Genomic DNA, 16,845 nt, shown 5'->3' with positions numbered 1-16,845 from the left:
GGGTCACATGTGGAAGTGGTAGCGCATTGGATAAGATTATTGGACTTCGGATGGAAAGGTTGTGAATTAAAAGCTAAGCAAAAAGGAGAACAAGAATCCAAAATGTGACATGAAAAGCGAGGAATCAGAATACAGAGGCTTGGTATACACGAGAGCTTTGTCTAGTGAACGTGATACTAAAACATAAGGACGATTGGTGAGACATGGTCCGAGACACTACACAAAGATGAACACATGCACACATGGCTTTGAATATGGAGGTCTGTTAGAACATTGTGCCAACTAGCACTTTGTAAAGTCTGGCTCTTGCACTCTGCGGGATGGAAGTGTTCCCTGAAAGCAATGCAGTTGACGTGTTGTGTAGCAAAAATCACTGTAGACTTTCATTCGGAAAAGTCACAGACACAGAAATAAACTCGAGAAGATCCCCAGATGGAGCTGCCTTTAACGGTTTCTCGAGGTTCATCAGCTTGTTTTTGCATGGTAACGTATAGTGCAGTCACACTGTTTATGAATATTATTGCAATACCCCATTTTTGTGCAAATCATGTAACCGTATTTATTTACCCTGCAGTAACTAGCATTGGAAATGTGCTTTCTGCTCTGGCGGTTTTCCAGCTCAGTGTTTGCCAGAGATTAGTGTTGAATGTAAGAGAGGGAGGCCACATATCAGTTTCAAATGATTAGCACTGCCAGACAATCTTCATTCCCGTCTCACAGCTAGCATCAGGACGTGTTAACAAGACTGACAAGACATCTGCTGATCTACATTTATAGCAGCATCAGCTGAACAATGATCCGCATGGTCCATGTTCTGTTTAAAATCGGCGTCCTTGTTTATTTAAAGGCTTGGCTACATCTTTTATTAAATTTCTGACTTACACCAGGTCTTTAGACCTTCTTAAATGCCAATTTTTTGTGTGTTCCAGAAATCATTGCACAGCAATATACTAGTTAATACATAAACACTAAGCCACTCTGCTGGTAACTCACCACGGAGATTGTTTCCTGACATCACCAGTTTCACTAAAGAGATCTTCAGGGACAGCTTTAAATCCCTCCATCAGGTGCAACATCCTCAGTGTCCTCAGTTCACCTTCCAAGACAAGTCTATACATGAAACAACATGTGATTTCTGGTGTGCAACACAGAGTGAGTTAGCAATAGATAAAAGTTGGTAAGAGTGCAGTAAGCAGTAGCCCAAGCATATACAACAAATTCCTATTTTCATGCTAACCAATGATATGCAGAGATTTTTTCATTTACATCATGACACAGGGGGAAACAATTTGCGATACCAAGGGATGCCATGTAACTGAAATAAAAGAAGAACCACCCCTTAATAGTATCAGGTGTCATTTCCTCATACAATGGAAAGTCATGGTAAGACATGCAAAGTGTTCCCCTACAAGGAGATCCATTTTTTTTGCCAGTTACTTTCGCAGTATCCAAATAAAGAACTTGATTCCAATGGGTGCCATCACTCAATACAAAGGAAAGTTATCTCCCAGTACCACTGGAATTCTTCCCCTTTTATATTGAATGCAGTCTGGTGTACAAGTGGATGGTTTTCTCCAAAAGATAATCTCCCCCATTAAATCAATGAATTCTGTTCCCCTGATACAATATAAAGCATCAAGCAATATTGGTTAATGTGTCCACCCAGTGGAATTTCATGTCCCTTTATACTACTGGAGGTGTTCCCCTGTTCCAGTTGTTCCTGTCCTTATATACTAGTGGAGGTGTCCCGCCGGTACCAGAAGATGCTGTCCCCTGTATACCAGTGGAGGTGTTCCCCATGTTCCACTAGATGCTGTCTCCTAAGTACTATTGGAGGTGTTCCCTCTGTACCAGTAGAGCCTTTCACCTGTATACAAGTGTTCTCCTTATACTAGTAGTTCCTTTCGCCTGTATACTAGTGGAGGTGTTCCCCCTGTACCAGTAGATGCTGTCCCCTGCATACTAATGGAGGTGTCCTCCCCTGTACCAGTAGATGCTGTCCCCTTTATCCTAGTGGAGGTGTTCCCCCTGTACCAGTAAAGGCTGTTTCACTAATATTAGTGGAGGTGTTCCCCCTGTTCCAGTAGATGCTGTCCCCTGAATTTTAGTAGATGTGCTCCCCCTGTACCAGTAGATGATGTCTCTTAAATACTAGTGGAGGTGTTTTTCCTGTACCACTAGATGATATTTCTTTGATACTACTTGGGGTGTTCACTCTGTACCAGTAGATGCTGTTGCCCTGAATACTAGTGGAGATGTTCACTCTGTACCAGTAGATGCTGGGTTTCCACTGAAAGTATTTTTACCAGTACTGGTCAGTGTCCTCTCTGAGGAGGTGTTCATCTTGAATCACCTTCGTACCTGTGGATACCATAACTGTACTAGGTGTTAAACTTGGAGCTTGTCTGAATTATTCAGTTAAATAAAACACTTTGGGTTTTCTGTATAGATATGATCATTTTAGAGTATTTAATGGTTAAAAAAAACAAGGTTTATCTTCCACTTCTATTTATTCTTTATTATCAGCCAATGAAATAGATTTCCCAGAGTGAAGATTTGAGGTCAGAGTTGGGAAAGTAATGTCCTAGCTAAAATGCAAAGAATTTTTATATGGTTAGAAGTTTATCACTTGAGGGAAATGGCTTGAAGTTTGAGAACTTAATAAGTCTCTTAGTTCTCCTGAGACCTGCACAGGTAGGAAACCAACCTGTTCCATAGATCTCTATTAAGAAAAGTGTTTTGTGCATTGAGTTGCAAATGGACAGCTGGCATTACAAGCCAGCAGCTGCAAATTCCTAATGAGCCTTGCATGAAGGCAGAGTGAAGAAACTTCTAATGAGTTCCACTGAGTTGTTATATCGCAGATCCACCGAGGAGAATAAAATGCAAACCATGCTGAAATATTCAGAGCTGGGGATCTGTGGTAAGGAGATGGAATGGATGTATATGTATCAACATATATTGATACTAATTTGTACTCTGGTTTTTCCACTAAATACATTAGCTGGTGAGTTTTCAAGCCGAAAAATTGGGTTTAAGTCCCATCGGTGTTGACTATAAACATTTTTCTCACTCTAGGTCTAAATGATGCCGATCATGAGGAGTAACTGTTCGGTTGGCTGAATCTAATTTAGTATAAAATGCTTTAAAAAAAAAAACCGCAAACACCTTGCTTAGCTTAGTATTGTGCTTAGCGCAGCAGAATGTTTGCCGTGAGTGGCATGGTGTAATGACTTGTGAGGTTTATTATTAGTGTGTTTTTCCTATTAGTGCATGGTAAAGAATTCCAGATGGCATCTCGAACTAACAGTCCATCAAAAGCAACTGTTCCTAGGAATTGCTGAGTCAAAGCAGCAGCAAATGTAGCATTTATTTTTTTTTTTAATATATTTACAAGCACTGGCCACTAGAATGTAATTAGTTAAAAGCAGGTAATACTAAATACTCTCATTTTCATGCTTTGCATTTTAAGGTCTAAGATCATGAATATTTAGGGGATAAATTTATCTCAGAAATGTATTTCTTGCTACTTCTAGGAGCTCCAGCAATGCTTTACCAGAGAATCAGATTCCTTGGCAGTTCCAACAAGTAATTTATTTTTATAACATTTCTGGGATGTTGTCACTGTAGTACTTCATAGGGACCTTCTCATCTAGAACTATCAGGACAACCAGGCACACTGCAGAAACAGTCAAAGAACGACATAGCTGAATGCTAAAAGTTAATAGTACAGTATCTTAGGAGGCTTACACAGATCACCTTTCCCTCATAGTGTGTGATGTGGAAGCCAGCCAGAGAAATTGGCATGGCCCCAATGGAAGAGTTCCTGTTTGTTCTCTGACAGGGTTTATGCTGGAGGATGGATGAAGTTTTGGCCGACATCCAGACTCTCAGATTAATGTTTCACGTATCATACCTCGCTGTTTAACACCTGGCTCCTCGCTTGATGGACAGCCAAGACACTCAACCAATGGCGTAGCCTAGAATTCATTTTAAGAAAGACACTTAAGAAAAAGGCAATTAGCAATAAGTGTGACTCTCTCATGAATTCTGGCAGGATGCCTGATGGTAGTAGAAGCAGTGGTCGTTTACAAAAGTTCTTTAGTTAATTTATTTAATCATTTATCATCAATTGGAATTGCCATATTAATAACAAATAGATGTAATAAAAATTACTAACTTTATTACAGTTTTTTTAAGTATTTGAAAGGCATTCTAATAATAGGGAAAATTACTTTATAGAAAAAGCGTTTACGTTTTATTATGATAGATTTTTCAGCTACCAGCCAACTATCATGCACATGCTCAGAGACATGCGAATTCAGCAACCACGTTTTTACGCTATAAATTATTAAACAATCTATATGGAGAAATTACCACTTTTTCACTCCAAAACACTAACCCTAACCTTTAAACCAAACCCTAAGCATAACCCATAAAGTTTAACCTCTAATCCTCACCCCAGCCCAAACACTAATCTCTAACTCTACCCTTTAATTCTAAACCTGACCCTAAAACCCTAATCACAAACTAACTCCAATTTCTAACCTAGACCCCAGCACTAAATCTAACCCTATCGCTTAAGATAACCTTTAAAATAAACATTAGCACTTACCCCAACCCCAGCCTCTAACCTAAACCCTAACACTAACCCGTACCTCTAACCCCAACGTCATCCCCATCCTAAACCCTAACACTAACCCCTAACTCTAACCCTAACCCCATCCTCTAACCTAAATCCTAACACTAATCCCTAACTCTAACCCCAACCCCATCCCCTAACCTAAACCCTAACACTAACCCCAAACCCTAACCCCATCCCTAACTCTAACTTTAACCCCATCCTCTAATCCAAACCCTAACACTATCCTGTACCTCTAACCACAACCCCATCCCCATCCTAAACCCTAACACTAACCCATAACTCTTACCCCAACCCCATCCACTAACCTAAACTTCTAACCTAAACCCTAGGACTAACCCCAACCCCATCCTAAACCCTAACTCTAACGCCTAACTCCTACCCCAACCCCATCCTCTAACCTAAACCCTAACACTAACCCCTAACTCTAACCCCACCCATAAACCCAAAACCAAACCATAAACACTACTCTGACCCTAACTCCAACCTCTTAGCTACACTTTAACCTAACTCTAAACCTAACGACACCCCCAGCCCTCACCCCCTTAGCTAAACCTAATCCTAACTCTAATCCTAACCCCAAACCCTAACTTCTCAATTCTAAGATCTAACCCTTACTCCAAGCCCCCTAACCAAAACCCTTACTATAACTCTTGTTTGATAAATTAACAAAAGTAAATGCTCCCATGAGCTGCTTTAGTCCTGTTTGATTGGCAAACACCTTACAATTCATGTCACACTCGAATACTTATTTTTGTGTTATTCACGTGTAGGTCGTAACAGTCCTATGCGTTAAACTGAAAGTGTATAATATCTGAAATTGAAGCTTACGGTCAGAGAGAGAGAAAATGTAATGTAATGAGACTGAGTTCCGCTTGACCATCCGAGACGTTCACTTCCTGAAAAATGAATTCTTTTATCTGTATGGTTGAGTGAAGCTCGTGGAAGCTTTTATAGCTCCGTGCTCTGAAGCCGTCCCTGGTGGAAGGACTGTAATACTGACAGTAAACACATACTGGAGGGTTTTTACCAGCACACAGGATCGCTTTAATTACAGAGAAATCCGCCGTAGGTGGAAGGGGATTGTGTGAAGCGGACAAAAGCGATGGAGTAAAACAGGATTGTACTGATTTTACAGGAACGTTGTGTTTTCCAACAAACTCGTAATACACTTAATTTCTTTAAACCATTTCTTTCTCTTCCCTCACTTGTATACTGCACAGGTTAAAGTAATGGTGCGCATCTGTCCTGCAAAAGGGCAAGAGGACACTTCAGAGTCCATGTCCTTCCTGAAAGTGGACGCTCCTAAGAAGCAGCTGACCTTCTGCGAGCCTCTGGCCAGTTCTGCAGCTCTGAGACGCTTTTCCTCCACTGTGGCCCCAAAGACCTTCAATTTTGACGCAGTCTTTACCCAGGATGCATCGCAAGTATGTTTTTCACAGTGTTATTTTTCTGCGTATTAAAGGTTTACTACTTCAGACATGGATTTCAGTATTACTACATAAAGTTCATGTTGTAGACATAAAGTCGATTTAACATGTAAAAATGGACAAATCCCTGATTTTTAAAAAGCTTCCAGTAGTTACAGGGACTACAACACAATATCCTGGTGTTTCTGCTTAGTAGTTTTCTGTAAGGCTCATTCCAATGAAAGCAACTGTAATGGAGGTGGTGGTTTAGTGGTTAATGCTTTGGACTTTGTGTCTGAAGATCATGAGTTTGAATCTCAGACCTTCAGATATTTTCACTTCATTTGAAACCAAAAACCAAACCAAAGTCTGTTCCAGTGTAACAATGTTCCTGTGCACAAAGCCAGATCCATGAAGATATGGTTTGTAACATGTAGAAGATCTTCTGATCTTCTAACAGCTCCAAGAAAATGTTTAAATATAAGAAATAAAAGCATAATTTAAGAAGATCCAGACTAGAAACTTAAAGAGTCTTAAAATTAGCGGTAAAGCATCCCAAGCGTGGTCTAATTAACTCAAAACCATCTCGTTCATTGCTGTGTTCATCATTTGTGTGAAACGATCTTAAAACCAGAGAATTAGAACACCCCCCCCCCCAAAAAAAAAAAAAAAAAAAAAATCTAATTCAACATTTTTTCTTATTGGCTGAATTTAAAACCAGTTATTACGACTAAAATAAAGTCTTAAAAGATACAAGGCCTCAAATGACGTCTCTGATGGTAATAAAGCTCAATTGTTCAGGTAAAATATAAACTTTAAATATAAACTTTAAGCTTTTATAAGTAAGAAGATAAAAAAAGATCAATAATCTTAAAACAATCAGATTCATTTTACACAATCTGCTCTTGCATAGTATAACATTTTCAAAATAAATTAATAAATACGATTTTTAAGGCTAGAAATAAGATTGTACAGTAGGTCTTCACTAGAGGAGAAGTTCTTGCAGTTTTGGATTAATCGGAACGTCGACTGCACCCCAGGCTTTCTCACAAATCTCCAAAATTGAGTGGAACATCTTCCAGGAGGTTATTTAACAGTAAATAGGAACTACATTTGGAAAAAGGGAGTCTTCAATAATGACAGCGGTCTTGAGCTGAGGTGTCCAGAACCTTGTGCTTATAAAAGATTATAAATTTACATTCATGGCATTTAGAAGAAACCCTTATCCAAGGGTTTAAGATCAACTTAAAACTGAGCATTTGAAGGTTAAGGGCCTTACTCAGGGGCCCAGCAGTTTGGTGTTGCTGGGATTTGAATTCGTGATCTTCCAATCCAGAGTTTTATCCACTATGCTACCGCCTCCTTATAAATCTTATTTAAAAAAATTCGTCTCCACAACTTCCTATCCCATCCTCGGACGATCAGCACTGATTCCCTGTTGTTCAGAAGAACGACATCAGAAGCAGTGCAACACTTTCCTCAGGCAGACACACACTTCCACATATCCCAAGTGTGAAAAAAGAACCGGTGAACTTATACTTGTGTTTGTCAGCCTGAAGGCAGAGGTGATAATCACATCGTGCTGTATGTGGTGCAACACGTAACATTTTAAATTTTATCTTCTTTCATTCGTTTTTTCATCTGTCCATCTTTTAGATAAAAACCTTTAAAGGTTTCAGGGGAAAGTAGCTAATCAAAGAGTTGCTAGAAGTCACCAGGTGATGTCAGCGACTCATTTGCATTTTGTGTTCATATTCACAGGCGGAGGTGTGTTCAGGGACGGTGGCGGAAGTCATTCAGTCTGTAGTCAACGGTGCAGACGGCTGCATCTTCTGCTTCGGACACGCCCACCTCGGTTAGCACTTTCTTTTCTTTTTTTTTTCTTGTCTTGTCTTGACTTGTCTTTCCTACCTAATTATAAAATGCTTCAGTGTGACTTTCTATATGGTTCTCTGAAGCAGCTAATGCTATGCTCTTGGTTGTAATTGGTCAGAAGGTTTTGCTTAATTTGTTAGACAAACAGGACAAAATAGTCCCCTTGCACAGCAATACAGCTCCCAGCGTTCTTCTGGAACATGTCCTGGAAATCTTCTTTTTGAAGCATCTCAAGCACCTTCTGCAATTCACGCCGGGTCTCTTCAATGGTGTCAAAACGGCCACCTTTGACATATTTATCTTCGGGAAGAGGGCGAAGTCTGCAGGAGCCAAATTTGATGAGTAGGGTGGGTGCGGAAGTGAGATCACGGTGACAGGGGTCGCACGTGGGCAGAATTGCATCAGTTGCACAGCTCCCGATGTACACAGGACGATATTTTTTGCCGCACTGACTTATGAAGGTCAGTGCTCTCTGTGACTGTGCGTGCAGCCTTGTGCTGCCACTTGTTGGCGTGTCACAAAACTATTCTGTTAACTTTTTGATACCACCTCGTAATCAATCCCCTTATTCTGATCCATTGAGCAGCTCCAATACATGTGGGCAGATTCAAAAGTGTGTGTGTGTGTGTGTGTGTGTGTGACTGCTTTTTGTCTAGAATAATTCCAGGTGCACATTTTTGCGATTGCTTGTCGGACTGTACGAACATGATCCCCGTGTCACACTGTCGAATCTCAACAGTCATAATGTTGGGAAGGTGATAGTGTGGAAACATAAATAAATAGTATTTTGTTGTCTAGCAATGTTTTGATACCACCTCGTGCCACCTGAGAACATTGAAGGTAACTGTAAAAGGATAAGAAATAACAGAGGTTTTGTTTATTGTACACATTTGATTGAATACAGTCCATAAGCTCCATATAATTACATATAAAGCCACCACATGGTTCTATATTTAAAACATGGGGTGCAGGATTTGATTAATTACAGGTTTTATTGGTCTCTGGATCTTTGTTGGATTAAAGATTGTCCTCATGTCCCAGGGTTTTGCGCTTCTGGTTTACTGCTTGCTCTTTTCCTGCTGAAAGTGAAAGTGTTTGCCTCCTGTTGTGTTACACTAATCACCCATTGCAAACATATTTCCAGCACAGCATGGTGTTTTATATCGTATTCATTATCGAAGATCTGATTATATCCATACTGCAGTTCCGGTTTTATTACAGATGCATTTTATAATGAAGAATATTGTTGTAGTATATTATTGTTGCGTAAGGTTTTTTTTTGTATGTACATTACACATCTTGCAGGACTCAGCATCCTCTCTAAAACTGTACTGATTAGATTTCCTGACCTGCTTTGTACAGGTAAAACCTACACCATGATAGGTAAAGACAGTTCCACACAGAGCCTGGGTGTCGCCCCGTGTGCCATCTCTTGGCTCTTCAAACTAATCGAGGAGAGAAAGGAGAAGGCCGAGGCTCGGTTCTCAGTGCGCGTCTCGGCTGTGGAGATCAGCGGGAGGGACGAGGCTTTGAAAGACCTTCTGGCTGACTTCTGTACAGGAACTGTCCAGGGTGCAGGAGTGTACCTAAAAGAGGACCCGCTATCTGGATCACAGGTAAGTCGGTCCTTCTTTATTTAATTTGAAATATAAAATGACATTAAAAAACTGTCAATTTCTCCATATTAAACTCTCAGTATCCATCCTTGTTTTCAAAACCTTCAAAACTTTGTTATTTTGTTGTTCTTATTTCCCTCTCAATATCCAGCTGCAGAATCAGAGTGAGCTCAGGGCGTCTTCAGCAGAGCGAGCTGCCTTCTTTCTGGACTCGGCTTTAGCAGCACGGAGCACCAGCGGAGCTGAAAAGGCTGTAGAGCAGCAGTGCAACTCACACATGCTCTTCACCCTCCATGTCACGCAGTACCGGATGGAAAAGAGCACCAAGGGAGGAAGTACGGCCTCACGCACTATTTGTACTGTTTGTCTAATGCGAGATTGTCACAGCAGGCGTTTTCATTCCTCTCCAGTATTTCTCCAGTATTTCTGAGCTGAGTCTGGCACGGGCAGAGTCGCCAAATTGATCCCTGAGGTGTGACAACTTTCCAAAGTGCCACTTTCAGCCAAGAAATTGTCACTTTTTACTTTTTTGAGAGAGATTTTTCAGTGGCATCCTTATTTAATACATTCAACTACAACCCCAATTTTAAAAAAGTTGTGACACTGTGTAAAATGAACATAAAAACAAAATAAAATGATTTGCAAATATAATAAAACCATATTTCAGTTAAAGTAGAACATATAAAACATAGAAAATATTTAATCAGGTGAACTGGCCTGCCTGTGGTCTGGACCTTTCACCATTTGAAAACATTTGGCGCATCATGAAGCAAAAGACACAACAAAGGAAACCCAGAACTGTTGAGCAACTAGAATTCAGGATCAAGCACATATAGGACAAAATTTCTCTCAAAACTTAAGCAAATGCTCCCCCCAGTTCCCATATGTAAACGAACTGAAGGAGTGATGCTACACAGTAGGAAACATCTTCCGGTGTTACATCTTTCAACTTTTTTGAGACGTGTTTCAGCCATCATATTTAAAATGACCTCATTTTCTTCCTTCGAAATGCTACAAATTCTCAGTGTAAAGATGTTTTCTATGTTCTATTGTGAAAAACATATGGGTTTAGGAGATTTGACATTTTACAAAAGTCTTTTTAGTATTGGAGTTGTGTAAGTCAAAGACACCCTCAGACATTTTTGATTTCACATTAATATACTTCTCTGACTTTCTGATTAATGTTCACGTTCAACCAGAGTATTCCAAAGATTACAAATGTGAAACTGGAGAAAGGAGGCGGAGCTTCCAAAGTGTCGATTAATATCATATATTTCCGAATGCCTATGCAAATGGCAATCATTTTAGATTCATTTGGCAATTCGCTCATATCCCAGGAATTGTAGTGTAAAGGCGGAATGATGTTAAAATACAGAGCTCCCACACAAAACTAATAAAGCTCAGCAGACCTGAGTTTGTGGATGAAGGGTCTATAATAACCCACTGTCAAGCCTTTGATTTCAGTGTAACATTATTGATTAAAAAAAGGCAATTTTCCTTCCATTTGCATACGATTCGCCTAATTTCTTTCTTCCCTTAATGACTACATGACAGCACCCGTAATTGAGCAATTTCATTTTTTTTTTTATGGTCCAGACAAAGCCTGGCTACCAAATCGCCATGTATCTGATCATTTGTATTTCACTCTTGTATCGACGACAGACCATGTACTTCTGCCGCTGCCAGAATAAATTTCAATGTATAATGAGGTGCAGTCTCCTCTTGTGGAATGTTTATAGAACTTGGCATAAGTGACGAGCTTCTTTGCATTCTCAGCTCGGAGATTAAAATTCGGCTGATTTAAAGTTAATGGTCTCTTTCTCGATCCAGAGTACGTGCCTCTTCTATCTGCTGTAACGATACTTTAGGTTAGTGACCTACATTTACTGTAAATGCTCCATTTTTCAATAAAAAGCATTTATTTACCTGGGCACATTAGAGCTCGGCTGCAAACTCCCAGTAGAGCAGTACAGTACAGCTTAGGAAATAAACAACCATCCGACATTTTGTAAATATTTCCATTGCCAATTGGTTCGAAATGCAAGTGGACTGTACCAGCATCAACATGGCTTTTGTAAACATGTATCCTCTTTCGGGTGCAGTGTCTGAGGGGCGGAGTCGTCTACATCTCCTGGACTTGGGCAGTTGTGAATCTGATGTCACTCAAACAAGGGATGGTGGTGGAGGCCAGTGTCTGTCTCTGGCCGCTTTGGGGAACGTCATCCTTGCTTTAGTCAACGGTGCAAAACATGTGCCGTATAGGTGAGTCCGTGTGCAACTTGTCAGCTATCCAATTAAATGCAAGGCTTATCAGCTATGACAGATTGTTTTAATGAGGTAAGGTGATATCTGAGAAAGTTAAGTTCCGGAGCCAGACTGATTTGCATGCACATCCTCAGGTCATCAAACCAATTAGTCTACCTTGGAAAAAAGTTATGGTCGGGAGTTTGTGTCAGGGGAGAGCTTAAGATCAGCTAGAGAATTTCATTGAAATTTTAATAGGAAAAATGTTAATTTAAATTTTAATTAAACACACACACACACACGCATCAATGATAGAAACTAAATGAGATGAAAGTGTAACACGGAAATTCTCAAAGCTTTATATCTACAACCAGCAGGGGCAAATGGTTTCCTTTTTTGTCTAACAAAATGATTTTTGGATGCATTATTCAGGGACAGCAAGCTCACCATGCTACTGAGGGAATCATTGGGCAACATCAACTGCAGAACCACCATGATTGCCCACATTTCGGATTCGCCAGCCAGTTTTGCTGAGTCGCTCTCCACGGTGCAGCTAGCCTCTCGCATTCATCGCATGAGGAAGAAGAAATCCAAGGCATGATATCCTATTTATTTCATATTCATGAGCTTAGCTTTGTTTGTCTCACTGTTTCACTGTTTACTGAGATATTTTCTTTTGCATTATGGATTCGAAAAAGCATTAAAATTATGTAGTTTACCAAATTAGTACAACTACACTGATCAGGCATAACATTATGATATTGTTACATTATGACCGGTGGGAGAGAAGCACCTACTGAATTTATTAGACAGCAAGTGAACATTTTGCCTTAAAGTTGATGTTAGAAGCAGGAAAAATAGCCAATGTTTGACAAATTGTGATGTCTAGATGACTGGGTCAGAGCATCTCCAAAACTGCAGCTCTTGTGGGATGGTCCCGGTCTGCAGTGGTCAGTATTTATCAAAAGTGCTCAAAGGAAGAAACAGTGGTGAACCGGCGACAGGGTCATGGACGTAAAAGTGCTCCAAGGAAGGAACCATTGATGCACATCACATTGAGGCACATTGATGCAAGTGGGGAGCGAAGGCTGGTCTGTGTGGTCCGATCCAACAAACAAGCTCCTGTAGCTCAAACTGCTGAAAAAGTTAATGCTGTTGATCGATGTGTAACGACTGTTTTAGCAGGAAAAGGGGATGAACACAATATTAGGCAGGTGGTCATAATGTTATGCTGGAATGGTGGCCATAAAGTTATGCCTCATCAGCGTGTACATTTACGTAGTGGACTAAATGTGTACTGATTGATTTCTCTGTAAACATTAGTCAATAGCTTAGCAGTAATCAATATTAGTCAATGGTTTTTATATTGACAGCACTTCATAATATTTGGTATCGATTGTCAATGCAATACTCAATTGCCTTGATACTCATAATTGATTTAAATGCATTTTTACCTTTGCTGGCATCATAAATAATCTATATTTTGATTGTCACCATTAATTTATTTCTGTATTTTTTCAGTATGCCTCCAGTTCCTCAGGAGGGGAGAGCTCTTGTGAGGAAGGACAAACCCGGAGGCCACCTCACTTAAAACCATTGTACCCTAGAACAGTAGCTCTAGACCCAGACCACCCTGCACTTCTTTCCAGTGATCCAGACTACTCCTCCAGTAGTGAACACTCATGTGATACAGTTATCTATGTAGGTCCCGGAGGAGCCCATATATCTGATCGTGAACTCAGTGATAATGAAGGACCCCCAGCCTTCGTTCCCATCATTCCTTCACTCAACAAAAAACGTTCAAAAGAGGCTCCCAAATCAGATGGGGATCATCTAAAGTGCAACACATTCGCAGAGTTACAAGAACGGCTTGAGTGTATTGATGGAAGTGAGAGCACAGCTACTTTTATCGGTGAAGGAAAAGGGCCTCAGGCAGTCCCTAAGACTCAAGTTGGGGCAGGGAAAGCAACAGAGGGGGTTCTTGCATGTAGCAAGATGATTAAATCCTCCCTCCACAAGCTTTCTGATATGGAACACATCAAAAAGCCTTCAGATGAAGTTGTGTGCTGTAAATTTTCAGCTCAGGATGCTGAACCCGTTGTCCGAGAGAAGGTCTTCGAAAAAGGATCCTCACCCTTGTTACAAAAGACCTCAAATTTTACTAGTGATAGTATTTTAGCCACAAGGGCACCTCCAGTGGGTATGAGCCAGCCAGCTCTCAGGCAAGGAGTTCCTTATCATCTAAGTAGAAGCCCAGTAGAAGTAAGTCACCTGCGAGCAGCTTTTCAGAGCCGATGTCTTGAGAGAGATGTTTTAAGAACTACTATAACTCTGCAGCAACCCGTGGCGTTAAATGGGGAAGATGAAATAGTGTTTACTGTGGTTGAAGAGCTGCCCACTGGTCTAATTCCAGACAATGGACGACCCTCCAGCATAATCAGCTTTAACAGCGACTGCTCCCGGCAGGCTATGTCCTCTGGATCGCGTCCCGTCAGTATAATCAGCAGCATCAACGATGAGTTTGATGCATATGTATCGCAGGTAGACAGTGCACAAAAAAGCCACGCAAGGTCAAAAGACGCGATGCCATCAGGGCAAAGCACAGCTTCGAAAATCTCATATTTAAAAAAGACGGTGAATACCGATGCCTCATACTTGCCTAGAGATATTTCACCAAAGGAAGCAAACACACAAGATAATATTTCAACAGCTAATAAACCTGGTGCTTTATGTATGAACAGTTCCTCCCAGCAAGGTGCAAACAGCTCCTTCAGTGGTAGTTCGGTATGTTTTCCTGAGTTATACTACCAATCAGGGACCTCTGGGAAAATTCCGACAGCCAAGTGCCCACCACCTTTTGATACAAATAAAACTGCTTTCAGAGGCCAGAGGTCTGTTAAATCAAGTACCATTATCACTGCACAGCCAGCACAGATGCCTAATACAAACCACTCGACTCTCCCGAAAAAAAACAAACCTACCTCATCTGTTGAGCCAAATAGCAGCTTCAGCCGAGTGTTTCAGAGGCAAGGAAGCAGGACAGATGAACACTGGATGACCACGATTAGCCAGGTAGATTTAAGAAGTACAGAATGCATCTCTCCAGGTAAGCCACCCAAATCTGTTATGAGTGGAATCCCATCCAGGAAGACCACAGGTGGAGGAAGTAGCAGTATCCCACGGTCTATAAAAATGCCTCCATCTTCCTTCTCCCATAGAGTGGTGGACGGGTGTGAGAAGTCCAGTGTTAAAAAAGAAGAAAGTCTGAGCAGAATGCCTCAGCTCAGACGAGGGGCCACAACACTTGGCATGATCACAGTGCCTCATAGCTCATCAGAGTTGAAGTGGGGTCATGATGCTGTGCAAACAAGTTCTACACTGAAATACTCCTCCTTAGGGAAGCGACCAAATGGGCAGAAAAGCAGCTTACTCCCAAAGTCTGGCAGCATGTCACCCCCTGCCCCACCCATAAGAAAATCCAGCCTGGATCAGAGGACCCGTACTTTGATGTCTCCTAGTGCCTTAAGGTCATCGAGCAATGATACATTTAGATCCTCATCATCCAAAGCGACACTCTCTGAGGAGGATTTTGATGTTCGGGTTAGAGCGGAATCTTTTAGCTTTAAATCCTTCAGCTTAAAGTCAGGATCCAGTCCACGAGGTGCAAAAGGAGACAGTAGAAGATTCTTTGGAAGTCATTTTTCCCTTGAAAGGTGTGACAGTTTGACATCAATTGGATCCAAACAAGGAATGATGAGAGAGAGCAGTAGCGTTAACCTCGGTGGTAACAGCAAGTTAAATAGGATGGTACCAAGACTTGGGGTTACCAGCTCCATCTCAACACCCCTCTCTCCCCCATCGACCAGTACCACTGAAGGCAGCAAATTTAGGCCGATCAAAGCTAATTTAAGTCCTAGAGCCATAGTTGGCAATGGGAACAAAACAAAGACATTGTCTAGTAATAATTCCAAACCTTTGAGTGCCACAAAATCATTTTCCACCTCAAATGTTTGGACTGCCAACCTACCTCCAAGTGGCAAACCATCGACTCATTCAGTTATAGGAGCAAGCACAAAACCAGGGAAAGGTACCCTCATGGGCACAAAGCAAGCCATTCGAGCTGCTAATAGCCGGGTCAGTGAGCTTGCATCAAGCAGCTCCAAGAAACCCATCAGAGGACATAATGATCAGGCAAGTGCTTCTGCTGATTCGGGACCTACTCCAAAAAGTGAACCTTGTTCATTGCCATCGCCGTACAGTAAAATCACTGCTCCTAGACGACCGCAGCGCTACAGCAGTGGCCACGGCAGTGACAACAGCAGCGTCCTTAGTGGTGAGCTGCCCCCAGCCATGGGCCGCACTGCTCTGTTCTACCACAGTGGAGGCAGCAGTGGATATGAAAGCATGATCAGGGATAGTGAAACCACAGGTAGCGCATCTTCCACCCACGACTCCATGAGCGAGAGCGGAGTGTCTACCTCCAGCCGAACCAGGGTGTCAAAGTCTCCCAAAAAGAGAGCCAATGGTAGGTTTCGCTTCCAAGTCACGCAGGAATTAATGCCTTTTTCTCTGAACTTTCATAGAAAATGATGTTGTAGATGCCAGGAAGTGTTACTTGATTGTTTTAATGAAAGGTTTGAGAGAGAAACCTGACAATTTTTTTTCAAGGACATATACATTTCTGATGTCTAAATTGCTTCAGATAACAATGTTTCTCTGGCCGATATGCAATCATTTCTTCTGACCTTTCTGTCTAGAGTTACTCATTTGCTCAAATGTTAGTTATATTGTTTGCATTCTTTGGCACTTTGTTCACCAGAAGTACTTACATTATAATACTGTATGCATGTTTAAAAAAACATTATTTGCAAGACTCAAGAACATCTTGTGGTTGACACATGAACATGTTTGTTTGGTTTTTTTTAGAAATTTTTGTTTATGTAAAGTTTGTAGCTTGCATTAAGAGACAATCGTACCATCTTGCCCTTAATGCATATTAGCATATATCAACCCCATACTGGACTGTTTTGATGTTGTGTCTACTTAGCGTTCACGGCGC

At 41.1% G+C, this 16,845-nt stretch overlaps 1 protein-coding gene across 2 annotated transcripts in view; it reads left to right on the top strand.

Moving 5' to 3' along the window:
* kif26aa (kinesin family member 26Aa) overlaps window positions 1–16,845 on the top strand; it is a 104,295-nt gene that overhangs the window by 78,780 nt on the left and 8,670 nt on the right. For both annotated transcript variants that reach the window (XM_083562582.1, XM_083562583.1), the window contains 7 exons: window positions 5,866–6,069; window positions 7,813–7,906; window positions 9,289–9,542; window positions 9,694–9,877; window positions 11,645–11,804; window positions 12,219–12,381; window positions 13,308–16,311. In XM_083562582.1, coding sequence (XP_083418708.1) covers window positions 5,866–6,069; window positions 7,813–7,906; window positions 9,289–9,542; window positions 9,694–9,877; window positions 11,645–11,804; window positions 12,219–12,381; window positions 13,308–16,311 — 4,063 coding nt within the window. The remainder of the gene's footprint in view (window positions 1–5,865; window positions 6,070–7,812; window positions 7,907–9,288; window positions 9,543–9,693; window positions 9,878–11,644; window positions 11,805–12,218; window positions 12,382–13,307; window positions 16,312–16,845) is intronic.

The sequence above is a fragment of the Silurus aristotelis genome, assembly GCF_946808225.1.
Source record: "Silurus aristotelis genome assembly, chromosome: 15".
Classification (NCBI taxonomy): Eukaryota; Metazoa; Chordata; class Actinopteri; order Siluriformes; family Siluridae; genus Silurus; species Silurus aristotelis.
This window is presented reverse-complemented; position numbering and strand designations above follow the sequence as displayed.